The 17,090-nt window shown below is 38.5% G+C and overlaps 1 protein-coding gene across 2 annotated transcripts in view; it reads left to right on the top strand.

Moving 5' to 3' along the window:
- The window catches only part of FAM114A1 (family with sequence similarity 114 member A1), a 28,849-nt gene extending 15,971 nt beyond the window's left edge, over positions 1-12,878 (top strand). The window contains exons 8-14 of one of the 2 annotated variants that reach the window (XM_015862478.3): positions 898-1,021; positions 2,686-2,768; positions 3,867-4,037; positions 5,115-5,254; positions 6,223-6,295; positions 9,082-9,135; positions 10,709-12,878. In XM_015862478.3, coding sequence (XP_015717964.1) covers positions 898-1,021; positions 2,686-2,768; positions 3,867-4,037; positions 5,115-5,254; positions 6,223-6,295; positions 9,082-9,135; positions 10,709-10,810 — 747 coding nt within the window. In that variant the 3' untranslated portion in view covers positions 10,811-12,878. Of the gene's footprint in view, positions 1-897; positions 1,022-2,682; positions 2,769-3,866; positions 4,038-5,114; positions 5,255-6,222; positions 6,296-9,081; positions 9,136-10,708 lie in introns of both variants that reach the window. The other variant, XM_015862479.3, reaches the window with a different exon arrangement.
- The last annotated feature ends 4,212 nt before the right edge of the window (positions 12,879-17,090 follow it).

The raw sequence follows: 17,090 nt of genomic DNA, 5'->3' as shown, positions 1-17,090 counted from the left end.
GGGCCACAGGAGGAATGCAAGGGAGTGCAAAGGCATTGCTGATGTACTAGGTCCCTTAAATAGCAGGGATTTTTAAATTATTTTTGAGCTTTCACTTTAGAACTTTGCAGTTAATCATATGAAATGAGAGGAGAAAAAACAAACAAAACAAACAAAAAAAAACAAACAACACTATAGACCCATTCACAGCTTGAATTGGATCTCCCAACATTATCCTGTATTTACTCTGAGCATATGAAATGGATGTAGCAATGTGGAACACAAGAGAAATTTTTGAGACTTGCCAGTCACGGGTATAGAGTAGCAACATGAGAGTAATACATTACTGCAGTGCAAACAATGATTAAAATAATCTGTTTCCATCTCTCTTGGGTATGCAACCCTATTACATATGCAAGGAGCTGCAGATATCTGAGATGCCTGTGGATATCTCAAAAGATCTCTCAATACATCCCTCAGAATGTCATATTGTCAGATCAATACACTGACAATACATTTTGGTGGCATTCTGAGGGAAGAAAAACAGGTGTTTTTTTTCCCAGCTCTTCCCAGGATTGATCCAACTAAGTATGAATTGTCTGTGCTCTTCTTGCCAGCTGTCTTCACCCCCAAACAATCCCAAATGTAACACAGCTTGCAATTAAACCACAGGTTTATAATTTAGAGTCATTGTTCTGCTTGAAAGTAGAGACCTGATGATCTTGTAAGGCTACTGTAATTTTGTGATACTCATCAGCTGTTTTTTAATGAGAACTAAAGACATATCTACAGGAGTTGGAAGGTTAGAGATATTTGGGTTTAATGGAAGTTTCCCGTACTTTGTCTGTTTTGGCATCAAAGTTATGAATTTAAGAAAGGCTGTGTTTCATTTAGGAGTGTTCACCCTTTCTTTTACAGATTCAGTCCTATTTGGAAACACTTGATGGAGAGCAGTTGGAGATTGTGAAAAATGATTTAATTGCTATAAAGGAGATTTTTGTCCCAGCGGAATCAGACGATGAAGTGGTACAGGCACAGAAAGGTAATTAGGAATACAGACAATTAACCATGTGAACAATTGTTACTTCTGTATATAGTCACTTAAAAAATTGCAATCCAAACTGTAATGTCTATTATCTCAATACTCCTCATGAGAAAGTCACCAAAATGAATGTTCTTGATGTTCTGGAAGTTGGAAGAACACTTAAGTTTGGATTTATGTTGTAATTGAAGTGTGAGGTAAGAACCTATTACACTATTTTGCCATATCATCATTGAAAACAGAAATAAAAATGGAAAATAATCTGACTGAGGCTTCCTTATGGAAACAGGAAGTGTTTAATATTAGGAGAAATTTTAAACATCATTTGGCATCTAGCATAGATAAAGGTACAGCTTAACAACAGTTTGGTCAGAGTTAAACACAGCTCATGTCTTGCTCTAAAGAGGAGGCTCCATTCTAGTCTGTGCTAAGCAAGATCTTTTTAAGTGCATTAATAGGTTTTACTCTTACAAAATCAAATCAATCCTGCAAGCCAGATGTTCATTTAATGTCATATTTTTATTGCAAAATTATGTAGTTTCACTTAAACTTGGTCATGTAGTAAAAAGGAGCAGGCTGTGTTAAAACCTCGAAAAGAACATTGAATTTACCATAAACCACCAAGCAAGTAAAACCAGTGACAAACTTACTTTCCATAGGATTTTCCCTGCTTCTATACTTGAAAAAGCTTGTAGGTTTTTTCCTTTATTTGGTAAAGCCACCCCTTTACAGAAGCCAGATGTGATCTTTTGGTGTCTGAAGGTGTTAAAACTTAACTAGCCACTGAATAATATTTAAAAAATAAGTTAATTACCACCTACTTTTTTTTGCCAGCTTTTTGTAATCTAGGCCATGTTGTTTATGCAGTGTTATTTACTGCTATTTACATATATAATTGGCTGAGAGGAAAGTCAGTGTCTTGTACTAGAGTATCTGAAGAAGAGCGGCTGTTTGTTTTACCTAAGCTCTCCAGAATTCACTCAGAGGTGTTAGTGCTGCTTTCAGTTTCTAAGTTAATGCTTTCAGTCCAAACAAGTGATCTTTGGAGGGCTGCTTTGGGAAAGAAGCAGGGTAGGACTTTGTTCTTGACAACTTTGAAACTGGGGTTGAAGATTTTTTGTCTCTTTGCTAAGCTGAGTGAGAGATGAGAAATCAACTGAAAAAGAGGAAAATGATATTTTCTGATACTGGTAGGAAAAGCTCTTGATTTTCTGATGTTTTCCCCATGCTGTGATTGCGCAGCCCTTTCATGTAATTTTCCTTTTCAGCTGTTTATGAAATAATGAGAGAAACAGCTTTGCCTACATTTTGAAAGCCATTAACAACGAAGATTTCATGTGCAAGCATGTGAGGTTAAGGAAGGAAACTGAGATGAATATGCCAGTTATCAACAGTGTTGCCAGCTCTGCATTGATCTGGTGAAGTGCCTATCTGCTTTCGCTGTGCTGCAGTTTATAGAACAATTTGGCATTGTCTTAAGAACAAGTGAATTCAGTGTGTCCAGAACAGAAACAAAGTAAGGACAAAGCAAGGCATGACATTCATTTTTGAAGTAGTTGGATTTTTATCAGGCTCAGTAAAGGGACTTTTCTTTTTAAGGTATTAAGCAGGTTAAATCGTGTCAAATATTAATGATAAGAAAAAGCATCTTTCTCTTGCAGCAGATATGGGAGAAGAATTTGTCAGCATGCTCACAGAGCTGCTATTTGAATTACATGTGGCTGCAACTCCTGACAAACTGAACAAGGTTAGTACTTGCCAGTGAGCTTGGGCAAAGAGGGAGGTCTTTGTGCTGGTCTGACCCAGCTGCAGCTAGCTAGGATCAGACAGTTGAGAAGATAGAGCATAGGAGGGTGGGATGAAAAGTGTAAGTACTTTCAGGGAAGAGCTGAGATTAGTGAGAAATACAGTTGAAATGCCTGTCTAGCACAGTAGGCCATGTTAGAAAGTCTTAAAGCGGGAATGTCTCAGCAGAACAGAGATCAGCAAACTTGGTCTTAGGTATGAAGGACAGTGGCAAAGTTCAGGAGCATGTTCCTGAGGTATTTCTCCAGACCTTCTCAGCTATAAAGGAGGTCTTAAATTTATCTCACCAAGCTTTAAACCTATGAAAATTAGATAACTAGAAACTAATTACATTAGTAGTCACGTTTTTGCCATCAAGCACCCTTAAAGGTGATTCACCTGCCGATCTTAGGCTCAGATTTTTTTCTCTCCAGCTGCATAGACAGCTTACTGATAGCCAGTTTAGGTTGTTACTTGTTTTAATTCAAATTTACCTTTAAAAAGGGAAATAATAAATTTCTTACTAACTATAAAAGTTGTCTTGGAAGCTCAGATACAACTTCAAGGTTTTTCTTCTTTAATCTACTTTCATGCCTGGGAAGGTAGCAGGAAATACTGTGACTTTCTAATTATTTTTCTTTTAAGAGTTTGGGACAACTCTTTTACCTCTGCAGTATTTTTGCCTTTCTTTATACCAACCTCTTCTTAATTCGGGGAAGTTATTTCCATGTACATTCCTTTCAACAATCCCTCCTTAAGCTGAAATATTAATCATCTTGAAATATTCATAGGTATTAACAGTAATTCTTTGTGTTGGCTAAGAACTTCATACCTGTACCGGATTTACCCTGGCTGATCCATCTCTATGTAGTCAGGAATACTTCTCCCTACAATTGCTTGAAAACACATTTAACTAAATGCCACCCAGAGATTTGATATGTTTAAAACTTCTGAATGAAAAAATGAAAGTGATTAAATACGCTGTTAGTTAATGTTTAGGAAAAATATTTGATATTCCCTATTTTAACTGTACTTTGGGGTTGGGTTCTTTGTTTGGCAGGCTAGGAAGAAAGCTCACGAGTGGCTGGAAGAAGCCAGTTTATCCTCCTCAGCTGACATAGAAGAGAAGCTGAAAGAAAAACCTGGAGAGCCTGATGAAGAAAAGACTGAAGAAGGAAAAGACAAAATTGACAATGATAAATCAGGAGTAAATAAAAGCAAAACTGTGGAGGTAAAATACTTTTGGAGAATAAGTTTAAGAAAATTCCCGTACTTTGTTAGATTTCTTCTTTATCTTATGTATTGGTGCTATAAGTTGTTCTTATTTGCTAAACTCACTGAGTTATTGAGGAAAAATTAATAGATATAGTTTAGTGTAGACCCATTGGGAAGTTAACTTACAGGAATATTTTTACTACTAGTCTTTTCCCATGAGTAAATATCAATGTACCAAATCCTCTGTGCATCGTATTTTCTTCCTGTCTACATTTCTGTGTGTTTACACAGATATAAGCAACACACAGTGAGCTGAGAAATTCTGTGGTGTAAATCTGAAGAACAGAGAAGGTCAAATATCTACAGTCCTTAGGATCTCTTCCTCCCAGTCACAGTACACAGCAAAAATTCTTCAGCTTAAACTCATGAATTGCTCAAATCACGACCAGACCGAACAAATAGTATTTAGGCAATTCATAAGTGCTAATTCTCGTTATGAAAGATAACACCGAGGGCTAAATGTGTTTTGTTCATTTAGCACTTCTTGTTGAGGTGGTTGATTGTGATTGAATATTTTATGCTAAGTTACAACAATTGCAAATGTGTTTAGGATCTTTGTCAAGATTTTTTAATTTATTGTAATAAATAAATCATCTGCCATGTTTCCTTACGGGAAATTATCCAAAGAAGGAAATGGAGTTATATATCTGTATATATTACAGATTTTTATGCGATTGTAAATATCCAACTGGCACCAGCTTGTGAGAGTTGTGATGCCAGAGTGCTAGGTAGATCTTTTTTTTATCATTGCTGATCAGAAATATCCATGAGCCTGACAAATTTCCCATCCAAATAAATGAGGGATTTGTTCTTACTAGTTTTTCTTGATCACCATATGGTCTGTATTTTTTAATCTGTGGGTATTTCATTTTTCAGTACCATTTTGTGAGGATGACTTTATGGCATATGTGTGGTAGTATCTCTAGTTGGGGAGGTGGGGAAGCATTCTGTGTTTCAAATTATCTCACGTATGTATATTTATCAGCGCTGCTATTGCTGATTATATTGTTTTCTATTCTCAATTTAATTTAAGGAAATCTACATGCTGTCCATTGAAAGTCTGGCTGAGGTAACTGCTCGTTGTATAGAACAGCTTCATAAAGTAGCGGAATTAATTCTACATGGGCAGGAAGTAGAAAAGACGGCTCAAGATCAAGCAAAAGTACTGACAAAGTAAGTGTTACATATTTCACATATGATTGCTTGACATCTGCTTGAAAATCATTAAGTTCTCTTGAGCTCTTGACACTTGAAAGTGCAGTAAGTTCATGAATCAATAAACAACACTTGGCTTTAGGGGACTTGGTGCTGTATTTCCTCGTAGTCAAGTCACAAAGGCTATCAGTAACTTTGTAGTAATACACAACAGAAAATGCATAAATTTAAGAAACCACTTTGTGCAGGGGAACACAGAATTTGGATTTAAAGCTCTCTGTAGTGATAGATTCTATGCATTTCAGTGAGTTTTGCTCACCCCAAGATGTTACAAGCACTTGAGTCCTAAGTAAAATGGACTCCCTAGCGGAATCCATTGAAACACTCAAGTCCAAAACTAAGTACTTAAGTGCTTTGCAGACTTAGAGCAAAATTATCCTGCAGTTTACAGGATGAGGTTTGATATTATCTACTTGTGAATATTTAGCAAAACAGTTAAAGGTCTGGAATTAGAACTAGGTCTCCTTTTCCTCTTGTACTTTAACCACAAGTATACTTCCTCTTCTAGTACAGAACAGATGTTTTCTATGCTTAGATAAGAATCTTCTCCTTATTCTCATTAAAGCTTGATTTAATTCTATGAGTATTTCTGGGAGCTGTGTTGCTGCAACCATCATAAAAACAACAGTAAAACCAAAAGCTTAGAATTCTAAAACTTGAAACATTTCTTTATCAAAAAAGAGCAGTGTTTAAGCCAACATTTTGCTGCTGTAGTCAGCACAAAAATTTTCAGTGGAGCAATTTAGAACTTACATAGTGAGCAAAACCTACACTGAGATATTTTAAAATTTACTAGAAGCAAAACTGCCTTAGGAACATTCCTGGCTTCCAAAAAGAAGTTGGTGCCTGCGGTAGTCACAGGCTTTTTATCTGCTACCAGGGAAAGGCTGTAATCTTGTACTTGTCTCTCCTTTTTTTTAACACAGTTTAACAGGTGCTATGTGCAATGAAGTTTCATCTTTATCAAAGAAGTTTTCTGATTCTTTAACAGCAGCTGGGGTAAGGAAACAACATTTTCTTCACTGTTTGAGCTTTTGTTAACGCAGTTCACTTCTTAAAATAGAAAGTATTACTAGTATAAAGAGGGCACTTCATGCTCTTGATCTGAGGAAATGTTTTGCTAGCAGGTTCCTGGAAGCTTATAAGCCTTGATAGACTGCAGCATGTCCTCTGCCTTCTAAAACCTTTCTAGACACCATTCTCCCATGAGATAAAATAATCTTAATCTCATAAGAGTAGAAAAATCTCTTTGTACTTCCAAAACTTTAAATAAGAAAAAACAAAACAACAAAAAAACCCCCTCTGATTTATATCCCAAGTGAGGCCATTTGGGAGCACCCAGTTATCTGTGGCTATCTTTGTAAGAATGTCCTTTCTTTCCTTTTGCTTTGCTTTCATTGGCAAAGGGAGTGCTGTTATGAGGACAGATGGGCAGGCGCTGCAGGGGAGCAGTGGGGCCTTTTCAGGACCCACAGTGCAGGCTCTGCCTTTTGAGATATTTTTAAAAGGACTGACATCTGAGTACTCTAGCAGGATCCAGAGGCAAATGTTTTGCTGATGCTGAAATTGTTCATGAAGATCAGAGAAGAATTCTGGCTCTCCTGATTACTCCAGGAGAGGGTGAATGTACATCAAAGGAAATTTCCACAGCAGTCACATGAGCTCTTCCAACACATCAGTGAAGGGTTTTTTTTCCAGTTATTTGTTGAGAAGATAATCTTAGATTGCTTTTGTTCTGAATAATTTACATTCCTTCCCATTACCCTTGAAGAATTGGCTCATTTTGCAATTTGGGATTGTGTTCTATCATTTTTGTAACACACTTGCAGTAAATACCTGCACAAACAAAAATAAATTTCACATGAAATATTAAGCTGGGACAAATCAGAAGGTTGGAAAATGAAGCTGTCATAAGCATCACACTTGGTTTTGTGCTCATTAGCTCTCGGCCCAGATTTTAGGACCTGATTGATCTTGTGCATATTTGTATGGACACAGGAAGAAATCAAGCACAAATACACTTCCTACTGTTGGCATACTCTCTAGAAGAAAGCTCTGTTTGGGCTGTCTGGTGATGTTTAAGAACTGTCACATCCCTGAGAAGCTTCTAGAGGATGATGTTATTCTATGATTTGATAGCAAAGCACTGGAACAGGTTACTGGGATTGGTGGTAGAGGCCTCATTCCTGGAGACATCCAAAGTCAGGCTGGATGGGGCTCTGAGCATCCTGATCGAGCTGAAGGTGTCCTTGTTCATTGCTGGGGAGTTGTACTAGATGACCTTTAAGGGTCTCTTCCAATCTCACAAGCTTCCATGTGGATCTTCTTCTCCCATGATCAGTCATGGAAGCAAGGAGCACCCATCTCACAGGAACGTGCAACAAATTCTGCATCTTCCTGCATGTCCCAGTGGCTCAGTTGTCTCCTTATGCTGCCAGCAGCACTTGGTTTAACACATTAACACAGTATATGTTGCAAAGTACATTGAGTTGTGGGAGACAGAAATAGATTAGAGCAGAAAATACTGTTGCCTTTTTTCTTCAAACATAGTGCTATTCTAATTAGCTATATCTTTATAATTCAGTTATTATTTGTAGTGCTGGCTGTGCTCATACTCCATAATGTTACAGTATTTCTAGCAGGGAGCAGTAATGCAGAACTAAGAAATAGCACCTTCTCCTGCTATGTCATATATTTTTCAAACTTAAACTTACTGATGCATGCAGTCAATAGTGTTTGATTCTGCTCTCCATCTGAAACAAAATTTATTGACAATGAACTACACGGTACCTTCTGTAATGGATTTCCTAATAACTGACAGTAAAATTGCTTTTCTTTTATCTAACCACCGTCCCTTTGTTCTGCTGTGTCCGAGCTAAAATGAAGATTAGTCATGTTTCTTTAAATCTGTAATATGAAAGCCAGAAGGTTGTAAGGGGACATATTTCAGTTAAATTAGTGGATATTGTATTCCCCATGTTCTAAGTGAGTCTGCCATTTGGCATTAGAAGAAAGCGAATCTTCCTGGAGTTTAATGTCATTCTAAGAAATACAGTGCGATACAGAGAATGGTGAAAAGGAAAAAAGGAAAGAACTTTTGTCATTATGAAAATCAGAAGAGATAATGACTCTTGGTTTTCTGGGGCTTTGCTCTGTGTACCCATCCTCATTCCTGGCTGGTAGGCGAGAAAAAAGCCTTGTGTGCTGAGCCAGTCACACATGTTCACTGGACAGCTTATGTTGTCCAACTCAACCGCACCATCTCCAGGCTGAGGGTCTGCTTCACCTATTTCTCTTTCTGAAGGGGATCTACTCTGGGCCTTTCACTTCCACCTAACCACAGATTTTCAGGAGCCATCTAACAATCTAAGAACATCCTTATTCTTCTGAACTTTACTTACCCTTGAAATAAGCCAATGGCTAAAAAACATTGAGGGGGATGAAAAAGGCACTGGCAGTCAGATGGGAAGACATTGTAGTCACATAAATCCCATATCCATAGGAAACCAAGCAATGTAAAATTCTGCATTACATGAACTAATGAAAAAGTAAAATCCTGGGTCAGTCTCAGTTCATTGTACTCGGTGATAGAAATGCGTGGGGGCTACTGAGGTGTGTATGAAATGTAGGCACAGTTAAAGGGAATAATGTGATAAACAGTCTGAATAAGAATCAAGGTGAAACAAGACATTTCAAGAATCCATAAAAGCACTGCTCAGATGCCAATATATTTCTGTTAAATGTATTTCTTGTTCTGACATTTCATTCTATTTTGTGGTTTACAGAGCAGTATGAAGGCAGAGGTTCTTAACCCTATCATTGACAGTGTATTATTAGAGGTAAGTTGTCACCTTTTTCACATTAGGAATGCTCTAGCAAGATGATTTCAAAGTGAAACAGACACATTTATGTCTGAAGACAGAACTCTATAAAGTAATGATGATACTATTCTGGCTGATGAGTGCAAGCTTAGAAAATCCTTGTTTTGGTCTTCAGCCTCTCCCACAAATACTGTAAGTAGTAATACTGCATTTGTGAAGGTTCTTAAAAGTGTGTGACTATAGGGGGACTGACCAGCTTAAGTTCTGCAGCTTACTGGTCAGAGCACAACAGGAAGTTTGCAATGCGCTGTTGGTGCCCTTTTTTAACTTATGCACAAGCTGGCTGGGCTAAGTCTGCTCTTACTGTTAACAGTTTCAAACCTTGCAAAGCATTTCTTGCTCACAGGTAGTTTCAGCCTGTGCTTTTCTTTAGAGTTTGGATTGCAGGAATGCTGCAGTTTCCTATCCACAGGCATTTAGATTTCTGCTGAGATTCACAGTCCAGCAGCATTGGTCAGTGCATGGATAGCCACATGTCAGGCATCAGAATGTTCAGAATGATTTCTTCTATGATTCATCATGATCTATTTTTTCATCAGAAAAGCACAGTGAGTTAAATTGGCCTCAGTTTACTATGGAGAGAAGAGGTTAAATGGGAGTAATATGCTCATAAATTACTGAAACACTATACTATCACTGTACTATCTACAGCACGCACTCTCTTCCATCAGCTAATCAGATCATGTCTCTTTAAACAAACATGCAAATAGTAGTGACTGCAGTTTGCCATTCTGCATCTGATAGTCATGTTCTTTTAGAAACAATGAAAAGGTTGTTTTAAAATAAGCAATTTAGTGTAATTCAGTATCTTTAAGGAAAATAAGGAAAAATTGAATAAAACTTTAATAAAAATTACTAAAGGTTCCTTACATTATAGGGTAAATTTGCTGTTGCAGCTGACACATCTTTATGTGCTCCAGGACATGCAATGTCTGGGAAGGAGCAGAATAGTGTAATAAGCTGTTTTGTATATGAGACTGTTTTGTATATGAGTATATGAGACTTCTATAGTCTCATTATTTGTATAGCAATACACATTAGTCCAGCCTGGGTTCATTAAGTATTACAAGCTGCTGTGCTGTCCAGTGTTAGAAATTCTGGAAATACTAAATGGTGTATTTAGATCGTTATAATAATTCAGACTGTTAAGTTCAGTGACGCTCCTTCCGCCTGTACCAAATTCAAAGTTAGTTCAGTTGATGGAAGGAATAGTTGATTTGTATTTAACAAGTCAGGTCTACTTTTGAATACAGCGCTATGCTGTTCTACTCGTGTTACAAACAAAACTCTCCAGGAGTTCAAACTGAGAGGAAATCAGATTTTTATGTAGCAATACAGGCCACGCTTATTTATTGTAAGCCATTGTAATGCATCATTTTTTGTTATCTACGGATTCTAAAATCCCGTGGGAATACATATGCTAATAACGCATGATGCAGATCTAACAAAGACAGTTTATTCTAAAACTACATTGTAATTCTAGAAATACGTGACAAGTAAACTGATGAACCTCACTTTCTCTCCCCATTAGGGCTGCAACAGTACTACTTACATTCAGGATGCTTTCCAGCTATTGCTTCCAGTGCTGCAGATCTCACATATCCAGACCAGCTGTTTGAAAGCACAAGAGTGACGGTCTCCCAGCAGTTGTCACCTCTGGGCCTAACAGAGACCACAAAGCCTTTTGGTGTGTACAGCTTGAAGAGGTGGTATGGAAGATGTCTGGCCTCCAAGAGTTCTCTGAAGACACTCAATGCAGTTTTGCACATACAATATCAAGCAACATCTTAAAGCTCTTTCAGACTTTCAGATTTCAGAAACAGTTAGAAAAGTGAGTCATTACTTTTCCATCAGAGTACAGCCCTTGCATTAATTTAAATTGGATTAATGATTTATTGGTATTGACATAAAAACAGATTCTAAACGTTGACCCTTGTGGTTGTGCACAACATATGAAGCCAATTAGAACGGGAAGTTCCTTAAGACATTTCAGCCCAAACAGTAATTTCCTTTGCTTGCTTCCTGTCAGTTAAAAATGTGTGTTTCAAAAGGTGCTCTCAGTATTTAAGTTTAGTCAACATGAACAAATTACCATAGTGTTGCACTTGTTAATTATTATTTACAGTAGTATGTGATAACCTCGTAATAATCTCACCACTTACTTAACTGTATGTGTTTGAGGGGTTGCACAGCATTAGGCACTAACTTACCCTAGTTAAAAGTCTGGAGGATATGCATCCAGAATTGTACTAAAAAGAAATGGAGTGAGGCAGAAATTCTCCCCTCTTTTAATTACTTGACAGCAGTTTACAAACCCCCCTCACTCCCCCCCCAAATAATCTCCTGTCAGATGTGTTACCAGGTTACCTCTTTGGGTTCTAATTCGGTGTTCAAATATTATGAACCTTTTTACCAAAAGGAGTTACAAACACTGACAAGTCAGAACTATCATTTTGGGGCACAACAGTGAAGTTGTGCAGAGAGGTGATGAAGACAATTGGTGTGGTGGGTATGTTGGAACAGTCACTGTTTCTTTGAGGCAGTGGCTTGACAGTGCAGCTGAGCAGCAGGAATGCTGCAGAGTAACACTAACAGCCGTGATAACTTCACGTACTCTTAACTCAAAGTCCTGAGCGGTGAACCTCAGTGTTTCTTTAGCCCAGTTTACTTCCAAAGACAGGAAGACCCTTCCTGTATTAGATGTATCCTTTTCTCCTGGATTTTTGTTATTACATCTCTCACAGCTATTTTGTATTTTTTTTTCTTTCCAATACACTCATAAATTCTATTTAAGTATTTTTTAATTGTAGCTAAGATCTGATTATGTTTAATCATAGGTGCATAGTTCATACATTGTAAAAACTAGGGAACAGAGGAAGCAATGTCCTGTTTGTTAGAAAGGAGGAGCCATGTATCTGCTTTGCGTACGGTGAGTCCACAGAAATGATGACAGGAAGGTCTGTCTCTGTCTTACACTGTTGTCCCTGATCTGCAGTTATAGGCATTGCGACTTTTCCATCTTTTGATATTAAAGGATGAAGTTTTCACTACCCCACGCAATCAGTTCTTTATGCAGGATGTATTTTCTACCATTCTGTAATTTAAAACCTTTGAGACATCTTTCTGGGAAAGCAGGAGTATGGCCTTCAAATGCACTTGTACAGAATGTGCTTTAAAAAGTGCTGGGAGCAAAAGTAAGCAAACCTCTTGGCAGCTGGGAAGGGAAAGAGAGTTTGACATTTGTTGGTATTGATGCCATATTGAGCTGCTGACTTCACCATGATGTGGTAGAAAAAGGAGACCCTGGAAAATGTAACTGGTGAGTGGACTCAGCAGCCCAAGGTAGGATACAGCTCCCCACAACCACAGTATCTGTGTGTGCTGCTTCCATCTGATGTTTCTTCATTTCTGGAAGCATGTTTCCAAATGAAAACCTTTTAACTCAGTGTTTCTCTGACCTCTGCACCTTGAGAGGGATAAAAGAGGAATAAACATACTCCTCTGTGCTAGTCCTGCCTGGTTGCTGCAAGAAACATGCATTCATGTACAAGACCAGGAGTGACTCCTGTATACACACAGGCCCAGAACAACCCCTCAGTGTGAATTACTGAAGACCACGTGCTTTCTCCACATACTTGACCACAAGCAGTTTTCAATTATAAGTTTCTGGACACCAATTAAAATAGTCAAAAACCTGTAAATAGTTCTTTTGTGTGAAGCATTTTTTTTCCTGTTCTGTGCTGGCAGGTGGAATACGCGAGCTGCTTAGAAACTTGTTTTTCACACGGAGATTACCAAGAAAGCCTGGCGTTTTCAGCTGTCAGTCAATACATCTTGGATTTATTCTTACTTTAATTTGATCATAACCTTTTGTCAGAAAGCTTTGCTGTCACTGTTGGCACAGAGCTCTGCAGCAGGTACCTGTAAACACGGTATTACTGCCCAGGGAATCATTCAAGGGATGTACCAAGAGCTCTTCTGTACAGCTCCTGTGTTGGGTTCATGTTTTCTGATGGAAATTATTTTAGTTACTTATGGACCTTTCGGTTTTCCTTTGAACTACAGTGCAGAATATATAGTGTTAAAACTGTCAGAAAAATGTGGTAGTTAATAGTGGTGCATTTTAGTGGGGGCTGAACAGCGCTGTATTAGAAGCCTCAGGGGATAGCGTTTAAATTGTTGAGGGACATTCTTAAGACAAAGATTGCTTGTCTGAGATATTCCTTGTGAGAGGTTTTGCTGTCTTGCTTAAATTATGTACGTAGGGGACCCTAAAATAATTTAAAAAGGTAGCAACAATCTGAGGAGAAACAACCTAATTTACTAAATATGGTATCATCACACCTTGCCAGGAGTTCTATCTCCTCTCTGACCAAAAAGTCCCCCTGGGGAATTCAGTTCTTCTTTTCTTCCAGACAGGTACCCAGAACTGGAGCATTAACACTTTAACTCCCAGTGCACTGCATGATGTAATGATGTGGAATACCAGTGACCAACAATTATAAAACCATGGCACATTGGCTTGTATTTTTCCTTAAGTCAAATAAATCATTTGAGATACAGAACTGGGACAGTGTACTAAGAAGTGTTATAAAGAGTAATATGATGAGGAGATGTACCTAGTGAAGTATTTGTGATTTTGTGATTTACCTTTGGAGTGATTAATGGGATTTTATTGAGAACCTGACAAGGATAGACACTGTCATAAACATTCATAGGAAATTCTTTCTTCTTTCACCTTTCTTCCAGCCAGCTCTGACATTTCTTGAACTACCAGGTTTTAGGTACTTGTTAAAAAAAATAGCCTCAGTTGTGGAAATTACCTGCTGTCTTGAGCAGATTGGGCTTTCGTGACATTTTGTTCATTGTTGAGTATACCTTTGTACACAGAGAGAAAAGCTTTGACCAAGGCAGACTTTTGAACACTAGGCTGAGAAATAGATTAAAACAGTGTCTGCACGCCCACAGCCTCACAGATAATCCACTGCTACAGGTCTGAGCAAAGTAAACTATGAGGTAAGTCACACCATACTTGTATATTAAAAGGTTTTTGTGTTGTTTTTGCAAACAATGAGAGCTGTAAATCGTTTGCTGCCTTTTAGGGTGTTGTCTATTCATGTGTAAATCTCTCTTCCCCATGATTTGCTCCTACACTCCAGCATCCATTGCTTCAGACAGCTACACAATAGAACTGTCTCTTCTACTTCTTTCATGTTGCTTAGATCGCCCAATGAAGCCCTTAATATCGTTCTCTAAAATATGCCTTAGTCATATAATACAAAAATACAGTTATTACGAGTTGACATCTTTTTAATGTTTCCAGTGTCACCCGCTGGTCAGAATTCACAACAATTTGAATGATTCTGAAACCCCGCAATATTTTGAGTGACAAATACAGATTTTCACCCTTTTTCTTTTTTTTTCAGAGTCAGAGAAGTGGTTTTTAGCATGCAAGCGGTCACCCTGCTCATAGGATTATCTTTGAGACATTCTGCTTCTATCTCAAATGACAGCCCTGTCCTTTCTGTTAGTCTCAAAAGAATGTAAAGAGTGGAAAACTACTTTCCCGAGTTCTTTTAAAAACCATCTGAGAGCAAGGCTTAAAGTGACACCCTCAGCCAGTCTGACCTACTTTGAGATTTGTAGTCTGACTGGAAAGCCCTCTGGACTTGATGCATTTTTTTCCTGTTTCAGGTCAACCTTTGTTGCTGAAAATATGAGAATACAGACAGCTTTATTGTGCAGCCTGTACATTTTCCATGCTCAGACACCTACCTCAGCACTCACAGTGCTCAATATTTATGGGATTGTATTGCTGATGGCGTGCTGTTTTGCATCTAAAAACAACAACAACAAAAAAAAAAGACAATAAAATGTCAAAAATTGACCTGTATTAAAAAGATGGAAGAGGAAAGATGATCCTTCAAAGGCAAAAAAAGGCGTACTGTCTGAGAATAGAGATAATTTTCAAGGTTGGATTAGAGACAAGAGTCTCTCAAAGAATTCTTCAGCATTGTTCAAAATAAACAGGAAATGACATCTGATTAGTTCCAGCAGAACTGGAATAACAGCACTTCTGAAAGATCTGCATGGAGTTGAAGGAAGTAAGGCAAAGGCAAGAACATTAAAGGCAGTAATGCTCAAAGGAAAAAAGACTTTTTCAAGATCAATCAAGAATTTGATTGTGCCAGATCTGCACCACTCATTCTCCCTTTATCATCTGTACCCCAAAAGTCTCTGAGTACGGATCCGCTAAGAACTTATTAGCCTATCCACTTTGATCTCCTTTTCACAGCTTCTCTTTACTGTCTTTTGGACTGATGCTCTAATAGACTCAAGAAAGAGCACCAGCTATTCGTTTTGCCTTTCAAACATTTTATCCAAGCAGTGAAAGAATATTTCTTCTTTAATAGTACAATAATGGGCAAAATGAGTCTAAAAAGTCTGTAGCAAGGCCTAATCGTAATTCTTAGTAAACTGAATTTGCTGCTGCTGCAAAGAGGACAGGGGTGAAGACATTACTCAAACGTGAGATATTTCTCTTCTGTGCTACAGGGGCAAAACTGAAAGGCATTCAACAAAAGGTGCCAGATCTGGAGTCAGACAGTGTCACTTAAAAGAAAGCCAGAATGCTAGGTAATTCAAACAACTTTACACATCTTTAGATGACTCTCAAACCATTTACTAGACTTGTAAAACTGCTATTCTTACTGCCCTGGCTTATCTCACTGTATCAGCAGCCTATACTATGCTTATTTTTAAGGTGACAGAGCATCTTTCCAGCAGTCCGGTCATCAGTTCTCCCTCTCACCTTGTGACTATTTCACACATTCCTGTATGCCATCAGCTCTGCCTTTCTGTCATTTTTGTTCATCCAGCTCCACCCCACCTCCACACCTCCTTCCCCCACCAGCTTCTGAGGTTCTTCTTCCTATCCCTCACCTTGTGCCTGAGAGGCTGCACCAGGACATCCCTCTTCTCTTCACATCTTCAGTGTCCAAAAACCCAAGATGAAGACAGGGGGTTAAGAGATGGCCTCCATGGCAAAAACATTCATTCCCACAACACTCTCAAAACCTAGAAAAGCTTTTTTCTTTTCAAAAGCATAAGTAAAAAAGAATAATGAGCAGAAAGACCCTCATAAAAAGAAGACTTTTAACAGCATGAACTTCCCATCCAGGAGAGGAAATCGAGGGAAATTGTATACATGCACCCTTGAATCATGCTTCTTCACTTCTGACGTAGAAGAACTGTCTCACCACACCAGCAGACAGACCAACTGGGAAGCAGCTCTCTCACAGGGATCAAGATGCCCTGGTGGAGAGCAAGTTGGCATGGCCAACAGCCTACTCAGCTGTATGAGAAAGAGCACAGCCAGTAGCTCAAGTGCGCTGATCATCTACCTTGGCACTCATCAGACCACACCTACATGATTGTATCTGGTTTGGAAGTGAAGTATCAGTAAGCTTGGGTGAGCTCAACCTGGTTGGGGCTGGGGTATGTGTCCTGTGAGAGACTGACTCTGTTTTCCTACAGTTTGGTTACTACCTGCAAAACAAGGTAAGCTCTACTCAAGAGAGAGATTAAAAGGTTTTCCTTGTTCTTGGTGTTTCACGGTGGTAACTTGGGAGATGCAAACTTTCAAGGCAGTCAAACACTTAGAATAACTGTGGGTAATAAAGTCACAATTTCTCCCTCCAAGGAGAGAAATAAAGGGGGAGGCTACAGGCAAAGGGGAAAAGAAAGAGAGAAGAAATAAATTACAGGAGAAAGAAAATTAAATTGGGGTCAGAAGGAGCAGGGCTGTCTACCACCAAAATCCCAGGATTACTGAAGGGGAAGAGTGATAGATAGTGCCATCATCTGAAGCATTTAAAAGCTGACTCAAATGGCCTTAGCAATTCTACAGTGAC

The sequence above is a fragment of the Coturnix japonica genome, chromosome 4 (genome assembly GCF_054131305.1).
Source record: "Coturnix japonica strain WE chromosome 4, WE-NBRP24, whole genome shotgun sequence".
Taxonomy (NCBI): domain Eukaryota; kingdom Metazoa; phylum Chordata; class Aves; order Galliformes; family Phasianidae; genus Coturnix; species Coturnix japonica.
Note: the sequence above shows the minus strand (reverse complement) of the source record. Positions and strands in the feature narration are given on the sequence as shown.